Source organism: Halichoeres trimaculatus, unplaced genomic scaffold (assembly GCF_033239565.1).
Source record: "Halichoeres trimaculatus isolate MK-OKI-2021-1 unplaced genomic scaffold, fHalTri1.1 fHalTri1_scaffold_20, whole genome shotgun sequence".
In the NCBI taxonomy this organism is placed as follows: Eukaryota; Metazoa; Chordata; class Actinopteri; order Labriformes; family Labridae; genus Halichoeres; species Halichoeres trimaculatus.
In genome coordinates, this window is record NW_027437198.1 from 6,001,028 (window position 1) to 6,017,145 (window position 16,118).

Below are 16,118 nucleotides of genomic sequence, written 5' to 3' on the forward strand. Positions count from 1 at the left end.
AGAACTGAGTCGATGCAAATGCTGAGAGTGAGATAAGATTTTCATCACAGAAGCTTTCAGGTGCTTTAGGGGCTCTTAATGTGGTGCATACCTCTTTGCTTTGTCCATGTAGTGGGTCTTGATCATCAGCTGAAGTACTGTTCCTCACAAAGCTCGACTTCAAAATCTGCAGAGATGAAGAAGACAGATTAAGTTGTGCAGAGTTCAAAGATAACACTTTGTCCAAAATGAGACGCAAGGAATGTGGAAAACTCACCGGGGACAAGGAAACAGGCTTTTCTCGCAAGTACCTGGGGTTTTCAATCTGTGAAGAGCAAACAGAAAAGCTCAGACCTCTTTTTTTTTTCTTCTTCTCCTAAAAAAGCCACGCCACAAACAAAAATGGAACTTCCGTCCTCGTCTTTTTTTGTGTGTAAACAATGTGGGAAGCACATCAAACGCTCGGTTCTGTGGATGGAGACTTTTCTGTCAACTCTTGTCTGTTTGGAAAGACGAATGCGTCGGGCGACATCAAGGCATTGTGTGTGTGGCCGGCTTGTTTCCGCTCTCAGCCCCTCTTTGCTGTCTTAACTCTGCCTTTTTGTCAACACCCAAGACCGCTAATCTGTAAGCTATCCCCGGTCCGTTTAATGTCAGACGCAGACAAATGTGTATACATACTTGCCAAGCACTGACACGACAAGTTCTTTGATTATTATTTGAAACACAAGAGAGGGGGGAGAAAAAAACAGAGTCGCTGAACTACCAAAAGGTCACAGTTCAAGTGACTCTGCAGCATGATATGAACACAGCTCATTCACTGTGACACAAACTGCACAAAAAAAGAAAATCTGTGTGTTGACAACCTGCTATTTTCTCCCCACAATTTGACGTTTGTTTATGACCCCGTTATTTTCCTGTGAACTCAGACTCTCTCCGTCTTATTCTCTCTCGCGCGCATGCACTGAGGCTGTCTGTAGGGGCTGCCAACTAGTTGCAAGATCACGGCCTTTCAAAGCGGCAGAGCTGGCTTTGGAGATGACAGCGATGACGCACAGTAAACAGTGCTGTTGCTAATCTCTTTAACATGAGGATGGAGGAGGAGAACAAGGAGGAAGAGTCGGAGTGGGAGGAAGAAGAGGACAGGGAGGAGGGTGGTGTAGGACTTCTGTGGGTTAAATTTAGAATTTAGCGTTGTGAGGCGGCACAAAAAGCTAAAGCAGAATGAATGGAGATGAGAGAAGAGGACCTGAAAGAAGCTCACAACTCAGGACTAAAATAGTTACAGCTACTGTACGGGGATACAGTCACATCTGTTGCTTCAGGGTGAGCTGGTGACATGTGAAACGGATGAAAGCAGCCGGCTAAGTCTGCGTGATGTTGATAAAAACAAGGGCAGGCGTTTTGTTAGCTGCCACTGTAAGCTCTAAACCAAAGGAGACGTTCGGCTTGACTACAATCACATTCATTGTGCAGAGCAGCATCAGTGGCGTGTGCTATGATGTATGATGAATTTCCTCTCAAAAATTTTGGCACTGGCTGAAAAAAAACAAATTCACCAACTGACGACTCAATCAATATCTTTTTAAACAAGCACCCAGGCTGAAAACAAGAACGGGGATTCTCTTTATGCTCACAGACAGCCAGTCATCAGATCTGATCAGACAAGGCCCACAGGGCAGGGAAGACATGGAGACTAAACGCTGTGGTGAGATGCTGGCACAAACTTTGACTTTGAGCTAGGGCTGAACAATTAATCAAACTGAAACCGAAAACGCAATGTAGCAGAATGCAATTTTCAAATTGCAAAGACTGAAATTAAAAAAAAAAGGTTAATGTGCACAGACCTGGAGGGAATATAGTAGCTTGTACTTGTTCTTTCTTAAAACCAGCAAAAGTTAATCAGCTGGTTTTTCTGGTAAAACCATGTGAGCTGCAGAGATCCATACACTAGAATGACTCAGGCTGGCAGAGCTTTACCCCTAGTTCACTTTATTCTGTATGGTTTGTTACTTTTACTGACAACTGAGGTCAGTAAGACTTCACAGTGTTCTGTTTTATAAATAATATAAAATGTAATATATGCTATATGTTAACTTTCACATCTGCAAGGCTCGAAGTTAAATTAATCAGTGAATTTTTTAAACTGTGATTGTTATAGTTACATAAAGATACGGTATTTGTGGGGAAGTTCAATACCACTTTTTTTCAGACCAATACCAGTATGAGTACTCCCTCTTGAGTACTCACAGATACCGAATACTGATACCACTTGCACTTCTCTTTCATTCATTCATTTTCTGAGCCACTTATCCTGTACAGGGTCACGGGTGGCTGGAGCCTATCCCAGCTGTCATTAGGCGAGAGGCGGGGTACACCCTGGACTGGTCGCCAGTCAATCACAGGGCTGACACAGACATTCACTCACACCTTACTCACTCACATGAACAATTAGGAGTGTTCAATTATCCTGGTGAGCCTGTTTTTGGACTGTGGGAGGAAGCCGGAGGACCTGGAGAGAACCCACGCAAGCACGGGGAGAACATGCAAACTCCACACAGAAAGGCCCACCGGCCAAGCTGGGAATCAAACAGGAGACCTTCTTGCTGTGAGCCACTGTGCAGCCCACCACTTGTACTTTTGATACATAAAATTTCAGTTAACAGTGAAAAATAATTTCCAACAAAGATAGCCAGGCACTCTGACATTAAGTCCAAAATAAAACACAAAAAAATTCTCTTTGACTTTATGATTTGTTTTCAATAAATGAACAAAAGCACAAAAAAAGAAAAGAACAACAAACAACAGGAGTTTTAGTATCTAAAAAGGACCTGATGCACTTGCTATTGCGTCAAAGTGTACTAATGTAGTTCCAACTACTGGCAAGGAGGACTTAATAAATGCAAGACTTTTATTGCTTTAAGAATCGGCTGCTGGTATTGGCAGCTTTACAAGTACTGACACTAGGGATGGGTACCAAATTAGGTACTTTTATTGGTACCGACCGAACTCTGTCAAAAGTGTCGAGTACCGATTCATGTAGAATCAAAAGGTACCATGTTTAGGTACCTAAATGCATCCTTGTGACTGTGCGGGATTGGAAAAGTAGATAATTTTCCATGCTGGACATCAATACAGTATTACAAGGTTATATACTGAGGGATCAATATGTTAAATTGAAAAAAAAATTATACTTTACTATTAAACAAATTGATATGTTTTAAAACATAAGCACAAAAAAGCACCTAAAATTGGTACCATTAAATACCGGTACTCATTGCCAGGTACCGGGCATCAGTACCATATCATTTCAAATCCCTAACTGATACCTTAAAATAAGGCTGGTATCAGCCAGATACCAATACCTGGTGTTGGTACTCGCCCATTCACAGTATCCTTTGTCCAACCGCAGATGGTTGGTCTAGGTTGCACTCCATGATGTCCACTCTTGCACGGGTGGCCTTAATTTGAGTCCAGCCTGTGGCCTCTCTCCCGCATGTCCCTCCCCAATCTTGCCTTTTTTCTTGCTCTGTCTGCTGTCCACCTCTATCCGATTAGAGGCATAAAAAGCCAGAGTAAGTTAAAAAAAAAAAAAAAAGTATCCTTTCTTCTGTTGGTCACACTTTGGAATGATTTATTGTTTGTGTTTAGTGAATAATGCAGGAGACCCCCCCCCCCCCAAAAAAAAAAAAAAAAAAAAAAGTATACTAAATTGCTATATTGATAAAAAAAAATGCAATTTGATTTTTTTCAAAAATTGTTCAGCCCTACTTGAGCACACTTAATGCTGTGCATATGCATGTGAGTGCATGCATGTTTGTCCGGCCTCAGCAGCAGCAGCAGCAGCACCAGCAGCGTTTCATTAGAACCTGACATGCATGGATAGACGAACACAGAGGAGGAACAACACTCCACATTTCAAGGCCTAACTCTCCTGCCACACAAACACTCACTGATTGATGGCTTCCTAGTTTTGGACAAGCGCTGAGCAAGCCAATCAGCACACCCACCAAACCGCAGACGGTGAAGGGCCAAGTTGCAGGGACTACCACGGAGCAGTTTGTGCAATCTGCCTAAATGTTCTGGAGTTTTTCCCACGTGTGCTGCATTAAACTTTATTCTGATACGCATCTCTCATTAGAGATAAAACTCAAGTTGTTCTACCACACGAGCCACAGCCTTACTGAAGATGAAACAGTTGGTGGTCCAGCTGACTCGGGTTTTGTGTCTCCTTAAGGAACTCTTATCCGAGCTTGAAGCAATCTGCTGTCCACCATGCTGACTACACAAGCTCTGTTACATTAAAGGTGAAATGAGCAAACTGATATGGACTGCCTCTGAACATCTGAGGCAAAGCTAAAGATGTTCCAGATAGAGTGATGAAATTCTGTCGGAGCGTGGCGCTTTGATGCAGTGCATCTATAAAACTTCTATAAACTTGAAGGGGGTTTGTGTGCGTGTTTGTTTGCAAAGAAACATCTGTTGATTTGAAAAGCTGCACGCTTGGGGGAGCGTTGCCAAGCAATGCCTCTTATCAGCGTCTCGACACAGAGGAGTGCAGAGCGGAGCAGTGCGCGGCTTCACGTCTGCTGATGGATACCTCAGATTACCTCTGGATCCTAAGAAAGAAGGAGTGTAACGTGGAGGGAGTCGGAGGAAAAGATTAACAGAGGGACGGACATAGAAGGAGAGCAAAAATACAGAATTATAGAACGAAGAGAAAGAGTTTGAGAAAAAGAAGAAACTTAAAGAATCATGTGATGTAACGGGAAAAGGGGACAACAAGCAAACACAAGAGAAAGAGGCGCTCTGGGTCATGCAGGTGAGGCGATGTGAGGGATAAATAAGGGAATAAAAGACATGAGGGCAGAGTGCTTATCGAGCCCTGGCCCGGTGCACTCCAGACAGAAGAGATAAGAGAGTTTCGCACATCTTCAAATGCTCAGTTTACACAAACCTCCTTTTGCTCCTCGGCCTACCCTCACGTCCAACAAGAGCCAAGAGGAAGTGCTTTCAAAAGGACAGGGGAGTAAGAGCTTTTATTCCCTTTGTTCAGCAGCAGTTTGTTGTTGAGTGCCAATTGCTAGGCGCCGCCCTGTTGGCTATGGCTGCCTTTTGCTCTCTCTACTTTGTCCGTTTCTTGTAATATTTTCGTCTCTTTTTCGAGGTCTTTGTATTTGGAGTGGATCATTACTTTGTTTGGCTCATTTGTTGATCATGGACACCAAACTTTTTGTGGCTTCAGCGATATTTTTGCAACTTTTCCTCCTGTGTTTGTCTGGAGATCCTACATGTAACCATGGCTGCACTGTTTACATGTAAACTCAGCTGTTAGCAGCCTGTAGCATGTCAGTGCTAACTGGTGCAAGGCCTGATGTCTTCCCACAAGGTGAGGAGATGGAGGTGAGGACGACGTGCTGGTTCTCAGGTGTGAGTTAAGAAGTGACGACATGGACCTGACCTTCAATTCATCATCGTTAATGGGAACGTAAGATCTATCTCCAATAAGATGGACAAGCTAGCCATGCTAACCCAGAAACAGAGGGAATACCAGAGGGCAAGCTGTCATCATCCATTGTCTTATGGACCTTTTTGCACTTTCTATACACTTTCTTACTTTTGTTTTCTTGATTGCTGCTGTGACTTCAATTTTGTTGTTCTTGTTACTATGGCAATAAAGTTCTATTCTATTCTATTCTATTCTATTCTATTCTATTCTATACTATACTATTCAGTATCAGCACACCAGCGATACACTTGTGAGCTCAGGTGTTTACCAACATGCTGCATGTTGACAGCTGCATGTCTCCAAGAAGCTCAAGGCATGCCCCTGGACTCACCCCAAGGTTCCAGCTGTTGAGAGCAGCCTCCAGGTCACTGTCATCGAGAGACGTATCTGCCTTCAGCCCCACATCCACCTGAGGAGGAAGAAGAGGAGAGGAGTGCTTCAGAAGTGCAGACAGAATGGAAATGAAGGGGTGTTATGAATTAGAAGGGGGAATTTAAATGATTCCTTTGATTGGCAGTTTGGCCCGAGGAAGCAAACAGCAGACAGTGATGGTGGTTTTCATTCTGACACAATATAATTCTTCTCCTGGCAACAACAACAGTGTTCTTTAAAAGCTCACAGACGTACAGTACACCCACATGTGTTCTCCTCCCCATGCTAACAGTATTCAACTCCCTCGTTATCTCCATCTCTCCACCCTCTGCTCCCCTCTCCCTCCTCCTTCTCACATACAGCACTCCAGATGTTTGGCAGTTCCACATCATTTCCGTCACGCAGTAAATTCCACATGAGGGGCATATGGAGCTACGCTGCCTGTCATCCTTGTTTTCCTCAGCCTTTTGTTACGCCGGGCCTCCGGATTTGTTTTATGCAGCATAATTCGAATGCTTCCATGGGTTCTGTTGATACAAGATCAGTTTACCCAAGTCGAAGCCGGGCAGGTAGGAATACGGGACATATCTAATAAAGCTGAGGGAGCGATAGGGAAAAGAGAGATGTTGTTGAATTTGATTAGGATCTGATGGATTGTGGACTTTGGGTCGACCTCAGCGGAACTGGACTGACAGAGAAATCGCTCCGGATTAAACGCTCTTTCTGATTAAGAAGGCATTAAAGTCCCAGAGCCTCACCCTCAAACAAACAGAGCAAATGTTTCATTTCAATATCCAGGAATGCTTGGTACGCAGATCTTTGGCTGTACTGCTCCATAGTTTAAAGTGTTCTGTTTACACTGACCTGGAGAATGGATCGTGCCATAAAGACACAGTCGAGTCATGATAGTAAGAGGACAGTGATGCATCAAAGGACCTGAAAACATCTCTGTTAATCAATGATGTGTTCTTAAATGAACCACAGGCTGTATGAAACACAGATGTGGTCTCTCTGACGTAGCCAGTGATGACAGTCGTATCAGAAATGCTGGCTCAGCCTAACTTTTGATCAACGTGATGAGATGCAATGAGGTGACACTGAGGTGGGCTTTTAGCTACAACGCTCCATCTGGTTAATCTACTCAGCTTCTGTTTAAGCCAAGGGGCAACATCCAGTTTAGAAAAATGAAGCCTATGAGGGAGTGCTAAAAGTTGCTGGTCACTGAGATTGGCTGGATGCAGAAAGACCGGAAGTCACATACACACCAAGTCACAAAATCAGACTTGTACGGCATTAAAGGATACGTTCGGTTAATACAGCTTTTACATTGTTTATGGAATGAAGTAGAACAAAATACTCACCCAGAAGGCTTTCCTGATCCAAGCAGTGCTTCGGGAGATATTTAGATCCAAAATCGTGCAACGGACGTCCGTATAATGGGATCCATCAGGGCATAGACGGCGCGCTCCTAAAACTGCATAAATCGTCCAAAAACTCATTAGTTTCACCGATATTCCATCATGGTCTGCTCCGGGTTAGTCCTCTGCTGCAATCTGTGTCACTCCAGACAGCGCTGTGTGGCTGTAATGACCTCTGAACTGACGAAGACTTAGTTTACGTTTGTGCTGCTCATTGTTTCAGGGGAAGACGGCAGCCTACATAACGACTTTCATCTTCTAGTTTTGCGTAAAATGGGCGAATATCTATCTGATGAAGATGTTGTGGAGGAAAACTTTGAATATGATGGGTGTCATTACAGTTTTGAGCTAGAGTTAACAGATGACGAGCTCAAAGAAAGGAGGAAGTGGAGTCAGCAACAAACAAACAACAGCTCTCCAGAGAGTACTGTGCATGCGCTGAGGGGCAAACGTAAACAAAGTCTTTGTCAGTTCAGAGGTCATTACAGCCACACAGAGCTGTCTGTAGTGACACAGACTGCAGCAGAGGACTATCTCGGAGCGGACCATGATGGAATATTGGTGAAAAACACAAGTTTTTGGATGATTAATGTGGTTTCAGGAGCGGCGCTGTCTGTGCCCCGATGGATCCCATTATACAGACGTCCGCTGCACAATTTTGGATCTAAATATCTCCCGAAGCTTGGATCAGGAAAGCCTTTTGGGTGAGTATTTTGTTCTACTTCATTCTATAAACAATGTAAAAGTTGTATTAAACGAACTTATCCTTTAATAAACATATTTACAGCCTGGTTCAGAAAAAGGCTCATGTCTGAAATGCTGCTTTCACTATCGGCACAAACTGTACAGGGGGTGAATTTTTTATAACTCAGTGGTTTTGAACATATTGTTATTGTCTGATTGTCCAATCAGAGACACAGTTCAGCTCACGTGACTGAAGGGTGCCCTGTAGCTGTTAGAAAGGAAGCTTAAAGCCTGTGCCCTATCAAATGGCTTCATTTCACTGTTTCAGGAAGAGATAGGTGATGTCGCAGAGACTATATTTTGTACCATATTTTATAGAGTCTATGGCCAGCTCTATCTAATTAGTGGCCCAAAGGCCACATGCAGCCCAAAAGCAACCCTTGAGTGGCCTGAAAGCAGCTGCCAAGAGATGGGGATTCGGTCCAATGAGGAAAACATCTTTCACTAACATGGACAAGTTCTTACACAAATTCCAATATTTTAACAAATATTGACTGCAACACTTTTCATAACCTAGCAATTAACCCACAATTCATTGTGTTATTGAGCCGTGCATTTGAAAAGTTAACATTAGCAGTCCTACACAGGTGAGAATAGCATGTCTCTTTCAACCCTAAAGCAAAAATTCAGCAAGAAAAATCGGCAGTTTAATTCCACATGGACTGCAATAATTCATTTATTTATTTATTTTACCACTAAGTCCCAAAACCAAACCATTGTGCTTGCTCTGCCATGAGTGTGTTGCAGTGCTGAATTATTACAATTAGGGCTGAACAATTTATCGATTTTAAACCAACACCGCAATGTAATAGAATGCAATTTTCAAATCGCAAAGGCTGCAATTAGAAAAAAAAAGTTTCATGTACACAGACTTGGAGGGAATAAAGTAACTTGTACTTGCGTTCCCTTAAAACCAGCAAAAGTCAAAATGCTTTTTTTTGGGACAAAAAACCCCTGTGGGATCCATCCAGTGGATCGTAAAGCCATACCCCTTGGTCCCTTTTTTCTGTATGGTTTATTACTCTTACTGGAGGCCAGTAAAATTGCAGTGTTTGTTTTTTTTTTTTCATTTAAGAAATGCAAAAAAGACTTGTTTAAATGCTAACAGTATCTTTTGTTGGTTAGTCATACTCTAAAATGACTTAAAACTTGTGTTAAGTATTGGTCTAAAAAAATTGCAATTAGATTATTTTCCAAAATCATTCAGCCCTAATTATAATGTCTAAAGACACTACACTGAAAAAGATGCCGGGTTTTGGACAAACTTCCCCGAGGGATCTCATAAGCGGGCGACTAATATTCAGAGTTTGACTATGTCTTACACCCAGGGGCAGTACTGCAATAAAGCAGACTTACACAGCCCAGGAGAGGACCAGCTCATGTCCTTAGTCTGAAAATCCAGCCTAACCGGAGTTTTACCTCTGGTTTCAGCACACTCATGTTTAGCTACTAGCCATCGTGTTACTGTCACTGATACATTTTAAGAAAATTTCCTCTGCTATGGAAAAATCTGAAAAGCCACATGTCATTTTCTTTAATTTTGCTTCCAACAAGAAAATAGGCGACATGGGGGAACCTGCGGATTTTTCTTCGGCTCTATCAGTCATGATGATGTTTAACTTTGTGCAACACACAAGCCTTTGCTTCATGAGGAGTCCTCCTGAATGAGAATGGATTTTTAGTTTCTGTTATTTGCATTTTGTTGTTTATACCGACAATTAAAGACACAAATAATCCTCTTCAGCTAAGCTAACAAGCTAAATCACAAATCGCATGTACAGTATTTATCACAGTCCAGCAGCTGCGATAGTAAATAAATAATACTAAATTTATTATGAGAAAAAATGTATTCACTGATCCAAATTAACATTACACAGCTTTCACTTTTCTCTACATATGATCAGGCTGATGTTCCTGATTTCTCATTAGATAACTCTGAATAATACTAGGATCATCACATCAGAAGCTATCCAATATCTTCACAGCTGTCAGATTCAGCAGCAGATGAGGAATCGCTCACCAGGTTTGTTTACAGCTTGCACAAATAAAGGAATAAGCTACGTAGACCATACCTGTTTTTGACCTAGCTCATGTTTATTTCTGCTGTAAATTCAATCAACACTGGTTGAAACAGGTATTGCTTTGCTTTTCCAGGCAGCTTCAAGTGGGAACTTGTAGAAAAGAAGTTTATGCATCTCTGCACTGGCTGTATTTTTCACAGTAGGAGTATGAAAATCTGAGGTTTCAACAAGGCAGAGACATTTTTTTTTCTGCAGAGGTCCAGGGTATTTTGGGGGAGGGGATGCCAAAAACTAGATGAAAGACTATTTAAACTGAGTTTAATACTATAAGCAAATATTAACCAAAGGTTTTTCAAACTTAATCTGTTTGTTTTGTAGGCATAAATATTTAACTTTGTCTGAAACTGTCATATTTGAGATAAGGATTTGAGGGACTTTGAAGAAATGTCTGTGTCTCAAAATTATGCAGTTACAGCAGTACTGTTTTTTGTCCAAAATCTCATTCATTGAAAAAAAAACTTCATTTGTAGGGACAGAAATCGCCCTCTGTGTTCGGTGCATGAGAAAAACTAGGAGCTGATGAGGTCTCAGCTTCCAGACACACTTTGATTGTTCACATTTATAAGCTGCATTTTTGCTGCTTGAAACAGAAACTAAGAGTTCAGGGAAATTCCTCTGACTTCATGGGAAGATTTGTTCAGGGATTTCCAAATTGCGCCACATTAAAGAAGAAAGTAACACCGTGGCAACTATTTTTATTGGTAACTATTTGTTTTGGCTGTTAATACTTCAGTGTGTCATCACAGCTACCTTGCAGGGATCTACAAATTCCAAAACCCAACAAGCTGAATCTGAAAACAAATATTCCAGGGAAGTCCAGAGGTGTGGCTGACAGCCTGAGATGTGGTGATGAACTAACCGTCCTGGCATCACGTCTGGATGATTGTTTGAGCGGGCTGGAGGATGTGGGTCGTGGTGGAGTCTTTTCATCATACAGCCTTCTCCTGGAAGAGACAGAAACACAGAGAGAAAGAGAGGTGTGAGAAGTTAACCCCCAGTGTGTGTATGTTGTGTGTGTGTGTGCATGTCTCTGGAGTGTGTCCTTGTCTCTGTTAGAATCTGAATGTGCTTGAATAGGCAGCTTGCCGTGCTTTTTGCACAGATCAACATCTGGCATTAGTTGCATGCGTTGTGGTCTGCATTTCATCTCATCTGAACAATAAACGTCTCTGCTGTTCATCAGTCTGTTTTCATGGACAGCCCACAGAGCAGAAGTCTACAATCCTTTTATAATCGCTCGACTCAATCACTGTCTCTCATCATGTCCATCACGATCCGAACGAGGAGTTTAACAGGGGAGAAAGTGTATTTTCATTGGCACACGACACCTAAACACACCTCTCCCTCTCTCCAGACGCACTTACTGCCCCACACAAATGCATAACTGAGCTCACTATCTCATTAAGCAGAGGCGCTAATGGCTTGCTAATGCTAATTGAATGAAGATGTTAGAGAGGTGAAGATGTAAGACAACAATGAAGAGGGGGAAAAAAGCTGTCATCTAATAGAGACATCAAATTGCGTTCTAGAGGGCACTGTTTCCCACTCCACACTCAGCCTGTGGGCGCTCTTTTCCTCCTGTGCAACTTCTTAACACTCCTGGTGATAAAAATGTTCAACCCCATTTGCCACAGGAGGAGAGGGGCTCTGTCACTGTGAGGTTTGAGGACTGAAAGGATGATGGCAGCCCTGTTGTCATTTTTATCTTCCACCTCAGATTACTTTTCGTAGGCAACAGGAATATGATAGTCATGCTTTTGCAAATCTGTGTCAGGTTAAGTCTTGTAGTTTACTTTTTTATTCTCTGTACAAAACTGGTCGATGATGGTGATGTAATATGTTGTTGGCCCAAAAAGCTTCTAGTAAAACTGATCGATCTGTGATAATAACATAAGAAAAACAACATAACTTGAAGTTGCACATATTCCTGGATCCCCGTTAACAAACATGTGATATCCAGCAAGTTTCTCAAAGGTTTCTTCCCCCAAGATGAGTGTTGGGTCCATCACTTTGAGGCAGTCGATGCTGTGGAAACACCCCCTTTCTCCCCCTCCAAAAAAGACCAAGGTGGTGTCGTCAGCAGGGCAGGTGATGGGCTCTGTCTTCTGGGATGCAAAGGGCATTGTGTTCATTGATTATCTCCAGGAAGGACAAACTATTAACGGAAAATACTACGCTAATTTGCTGAGAGAGCTGCGAGATGTGATCAAGTCAGAATGGCCTGGAAAACTGACAAAAGGGGGTCCTCTTTCACTGGGACAATGCTCCTGCGCACAAATCTGTGGTTGCAATGGCTGCTTTGAGACACTGTGGCTTTAAACTGGTTGATATTTTCCTGATTTGGCACCATCTGACTATTTTCTGTTTCTGAACATGAAAAAACACTTGGGTGGGAAGTAGGGCTGAACGATTTTAAGAAAAGATTGAATTGCGATTTTTCTGGCAGATATTGTGATTTCAATTCGATTCACGATTTTCTTCAAATCAAGCTTTGGGATATTCACATGTAGGGCTGAACGATTTTAGGAAAAGATCTAATTTTTCTGGCAGATATTGCAATTCATGATTTTTTAATCATCAATAGTGATGATAAATAATCTGTTATCATCAACTTCCACTCCTAAACAGAGGCTTTGTGTTGTTGACCTGCTTACCAGCATGTTTAACATATAGATTGTCTACAAATTTGTAAAACAGAATGTGTATAATACTTGACACAACAGATCCTGAGTCAGTCAGTAGCCCTGCAAAAAATTGCTGCTTTGGCGATCTCAAAATTGCAATGTCTAAAATTGCGATTTCGATCTGAAAACGATAAATTGTTCAGCCCTAGTGGGAAGCAGTACTGGACTGATGATGAGGTCATATCTGCTGTTGAGGACTTTTTTGGTAATCAGGATGAGAGCTTCTATACCACCAGGATTCAAGCACTGCAACACGCTGGAAGAAGAGTATGGACCACGGGGAGACTATGTTGTAAAACAAACCATGCTTTAAGTGTCAGGAAATGTTGAATTTAATACATACCAAGTTTCATCACTATGGCATAGCTCCTCCCTAGTAAGGCTATGAACTTTCCAGCAAACCCTCATATTTATTTGCTTTATTTATTATCATTATTTGAATATAATCAGATATACAGGTGTTTTTCTCCTTTCTTTTCATTTTCCCTTGTCTTTCCTTTTCTTTTCCTCTCTGTGATACCATTTGTCTACTTGTTGAAACACTTTGACAGTTGAGTGTTTTGTCCTGTCCTTTTTGTTCTTGTAGTGCAAAGGTTGCCAACCTGTCGATCTTTAAAGCTCCCCCAGTGGATCTAAAAAGTAATAGAAAAATGAATCACTCCTCATCACGCATGATGGAGTTACATGGATGGAGTAGTTTGCACATTATAGACAAATTTGGACCATGACTGGAAAAGTTGTTTGAGGAAATCAAATTTGCGCTTCCAATGTTCATTTACCAGTGTTTACAGACACGCTATCATGTACCTCTGTGTTTTCTATACTGTATTGATTCATGTCATAACCCAAATATCCTGTGAATTGCTGAGAAAACTTCCCTTCTACACTTTTCCTTTCTTCATCAACCTTCATCTTTATCAGTTTATGGATATTGTAATGATGAGTGCTGTGCTCTTTAATCACATGTATTTCGCATCAGCTGATCATTAATCCTCTTTGCGCTCACACAGGAGTCACCTTCCCGTCCCCTTTGGGACAGAAGTTTGTCTATCTTTGCTCTCATTATTTAAAAATCAACAGAAGAGTTTTCCTCCAGCTTTTAGTGATCAAACCTGAAAGCCTGTCAACTTTCATATCACTGTGTGTCTCTGTGCAGGGGTGTGTCCAGACTTAAAGAATTGGGTGTCCCAATGAGGGCGCGCAGGGGGGGGGGACACTTGTAAATTGTCACTATTTATCTTATTTAACTTCACTCTCCTCTTTACGATTTATGAATTACTATGATTGTATTGTTACAAAAACACAGTTCATGGTGTTAGTATGAAAATGTATTATACATTATGTGCGTCAGCCAGTCTATTATTTTAAAGCAGTACTTTTACGACAAAATTGAGTTCCATCATTTCATAATGTAGAAGGAAAAAGTTATAACATTCAAAGAGTTTCAGCAGGTAAGCAAAACAGCTTCTTAAATATGAGGGACTTGAGTATAATTTATATATCTATGCTCATTAAAACTGCAAATACATAATGTGTTTTCCATTTTTCCTCAAGCCTTCAATGGGTAGATCTTGCATTCACGCTGGTTGGGTTTAGAGATCTTGGGCTCAAAAACGTTGGTGACGACTGTTGAAGTGTGAATGAGTGTGAATGAATAGGTTGTCTTAGTTTGTTAGTTGTTCAGTTTTGTGTATCTAAAATGTCTTTTCCTTTAAACTTTATTTATTTATTTATTTATCTCAAACATTTGTAAATTGCAATTAAATAAATGGAAATATAAATACATGAAAATCTAATAAAAATATTTGACAAAAAAAGGCTTCATGCATTGATCTCAATAAAATCCCAGGAAAGTATCCAATGAAATAACACTGTGGGAATTAATATTGTTAAACTCATTTACAATCACTTATGGTGAAAAGAAAAAGAACCTGCATACTCAAGCTCCTATGTACTGTGTCTCTCTCCTTCACTTTCACATGCTGGTTTGTCTGTGCCACACACACTCCTCCTCTCTCCCACACACACATGCACACACCTGTAAGCACATGCACAAACACATGCAGCCATGAAACTTGGATAAGGGGGCCAAGCTTTGCAATCTTGGGCCTCTAAGTCAACAGGTGGATGAGGATAATTGAATCAGATGTGTCTGGAGTCTGAGGCCCAGAGATCAAAGCAGTGGCAAGTCAGGCCAGGGCTACACACACAGACAGACGCGCAAACACACACACACACACACACACACATAGAAGAAAATGAGAACACCATGTAGAGCCTCAGAAGCTGCAGCCTTGCTGATTAAAGCAGCCTGACATCCATACCCCAGCCTGACCTCCAGGTGCAGAGCCAGTGGGCCCGGGTCTCAGCCTCGGGCACTCTCAGGAAAGCAGTCTGACCTTGGGACATAAACATCCCTCTGCTCCTGCACACCCTTCACCATAACTCAACACCACCTGGAGGCAAGATTAGAGGAAACACTCGGGCCTGAGACTCTGGGACAGGAGGCATTCACTGCAGCATCATCGCATCATCAGCGAACGACTGCAACGGCAAGGACGCAATTACTGTCACATCCAGTGTGAGGATGAGGGGAAGGGGGGTTAAAAGTTCTCATATGTGGGTGAGACGAGCACAGATGGTGGACAGAAACCAGTTAAGGGAAGAACACAACTATAAAAAAGGAGAATGGAGAGTGGAGTCGCATACAGATATCCACAGATACTGTCACAAGTCCAAACAAACCCACAGGTTTCCACTTTAAATCTCCATCATTATTTCTCTAGGTGTTCTAGGTGTATGCTAATCACCAAAGCTACTCTGTATGATCTGTTGACCCTCAGTCCCTGCACTGTTTCCCACAGCCTGAGCGTGAGCTGTACACTAAGCAGTGGCTCCATCTTGTGGCTACAGTTGGAATAGCAGAGCGATGATGTAAAGCATGTTGGAATCCACTCAGGGCATTCTGGACTAATTAGGTTAGATTATGCATCTGCTACACAAACAAACAGACACACAAAAAAAGGGACGTCAATATGTGAGACAGGAGTTTAATCTTAATGCAAGGCAGTCTTCACCGTTTCGCCTTAACTTCTTGAAACTTAAGTCGGATAGTTTCACAGGCTAAAAAGAGCCCATCACCTGACTAATGGAGAGTGAGACAGAGATCAAACGTCGCCACATCACACAGAGGGAGTCAGACGAGTTCCTTCCATTTAATCTTATCTAAATGAGACAGACACATAAAAGGGCTCTTGGCCAGGCTTATTTTCTCCATCAGGACGTTAGCCTGTGATCTGAGCGTCTTTCATGGTCTTATCCCAATCAGACA

At 41.9% G+C, this 16,118-nt stretch overlaps 1 protein-coding gene across 2 annotated transcripts in view; it reads right to left on the minus strand.

The window, feature by feature from the left end:
- The window catches only part of LOC141809443 (axin-2-like), a 211,143-nt gene that overhangs the window by 188,866 nt on the left and 6,159 nt on the right, over positions 1–16,118 (minus strand). For both annotated transcript variants that reach the window (XM_074696462.1, XM_074696460.1), the window contains exons 5-8: positions 10,963–11,047; positions 5,820–5,897; positions 257–304; positions 92–166 (exon numbers count right to left, since the gene is read on the minus strand). In XM_074696462.1, the coding sequence (XP_074552563.1) occupies positions 92–166; positions 257–304; positions 5,820–5,897; positions 10,963–11,047 (286 nt within the window). The remainder of the gene's footprint in view (positions 1–91; positions 167–256; positions 305–5,819; positions 5,898–10,962; positions 11,048–16,118) is intronic.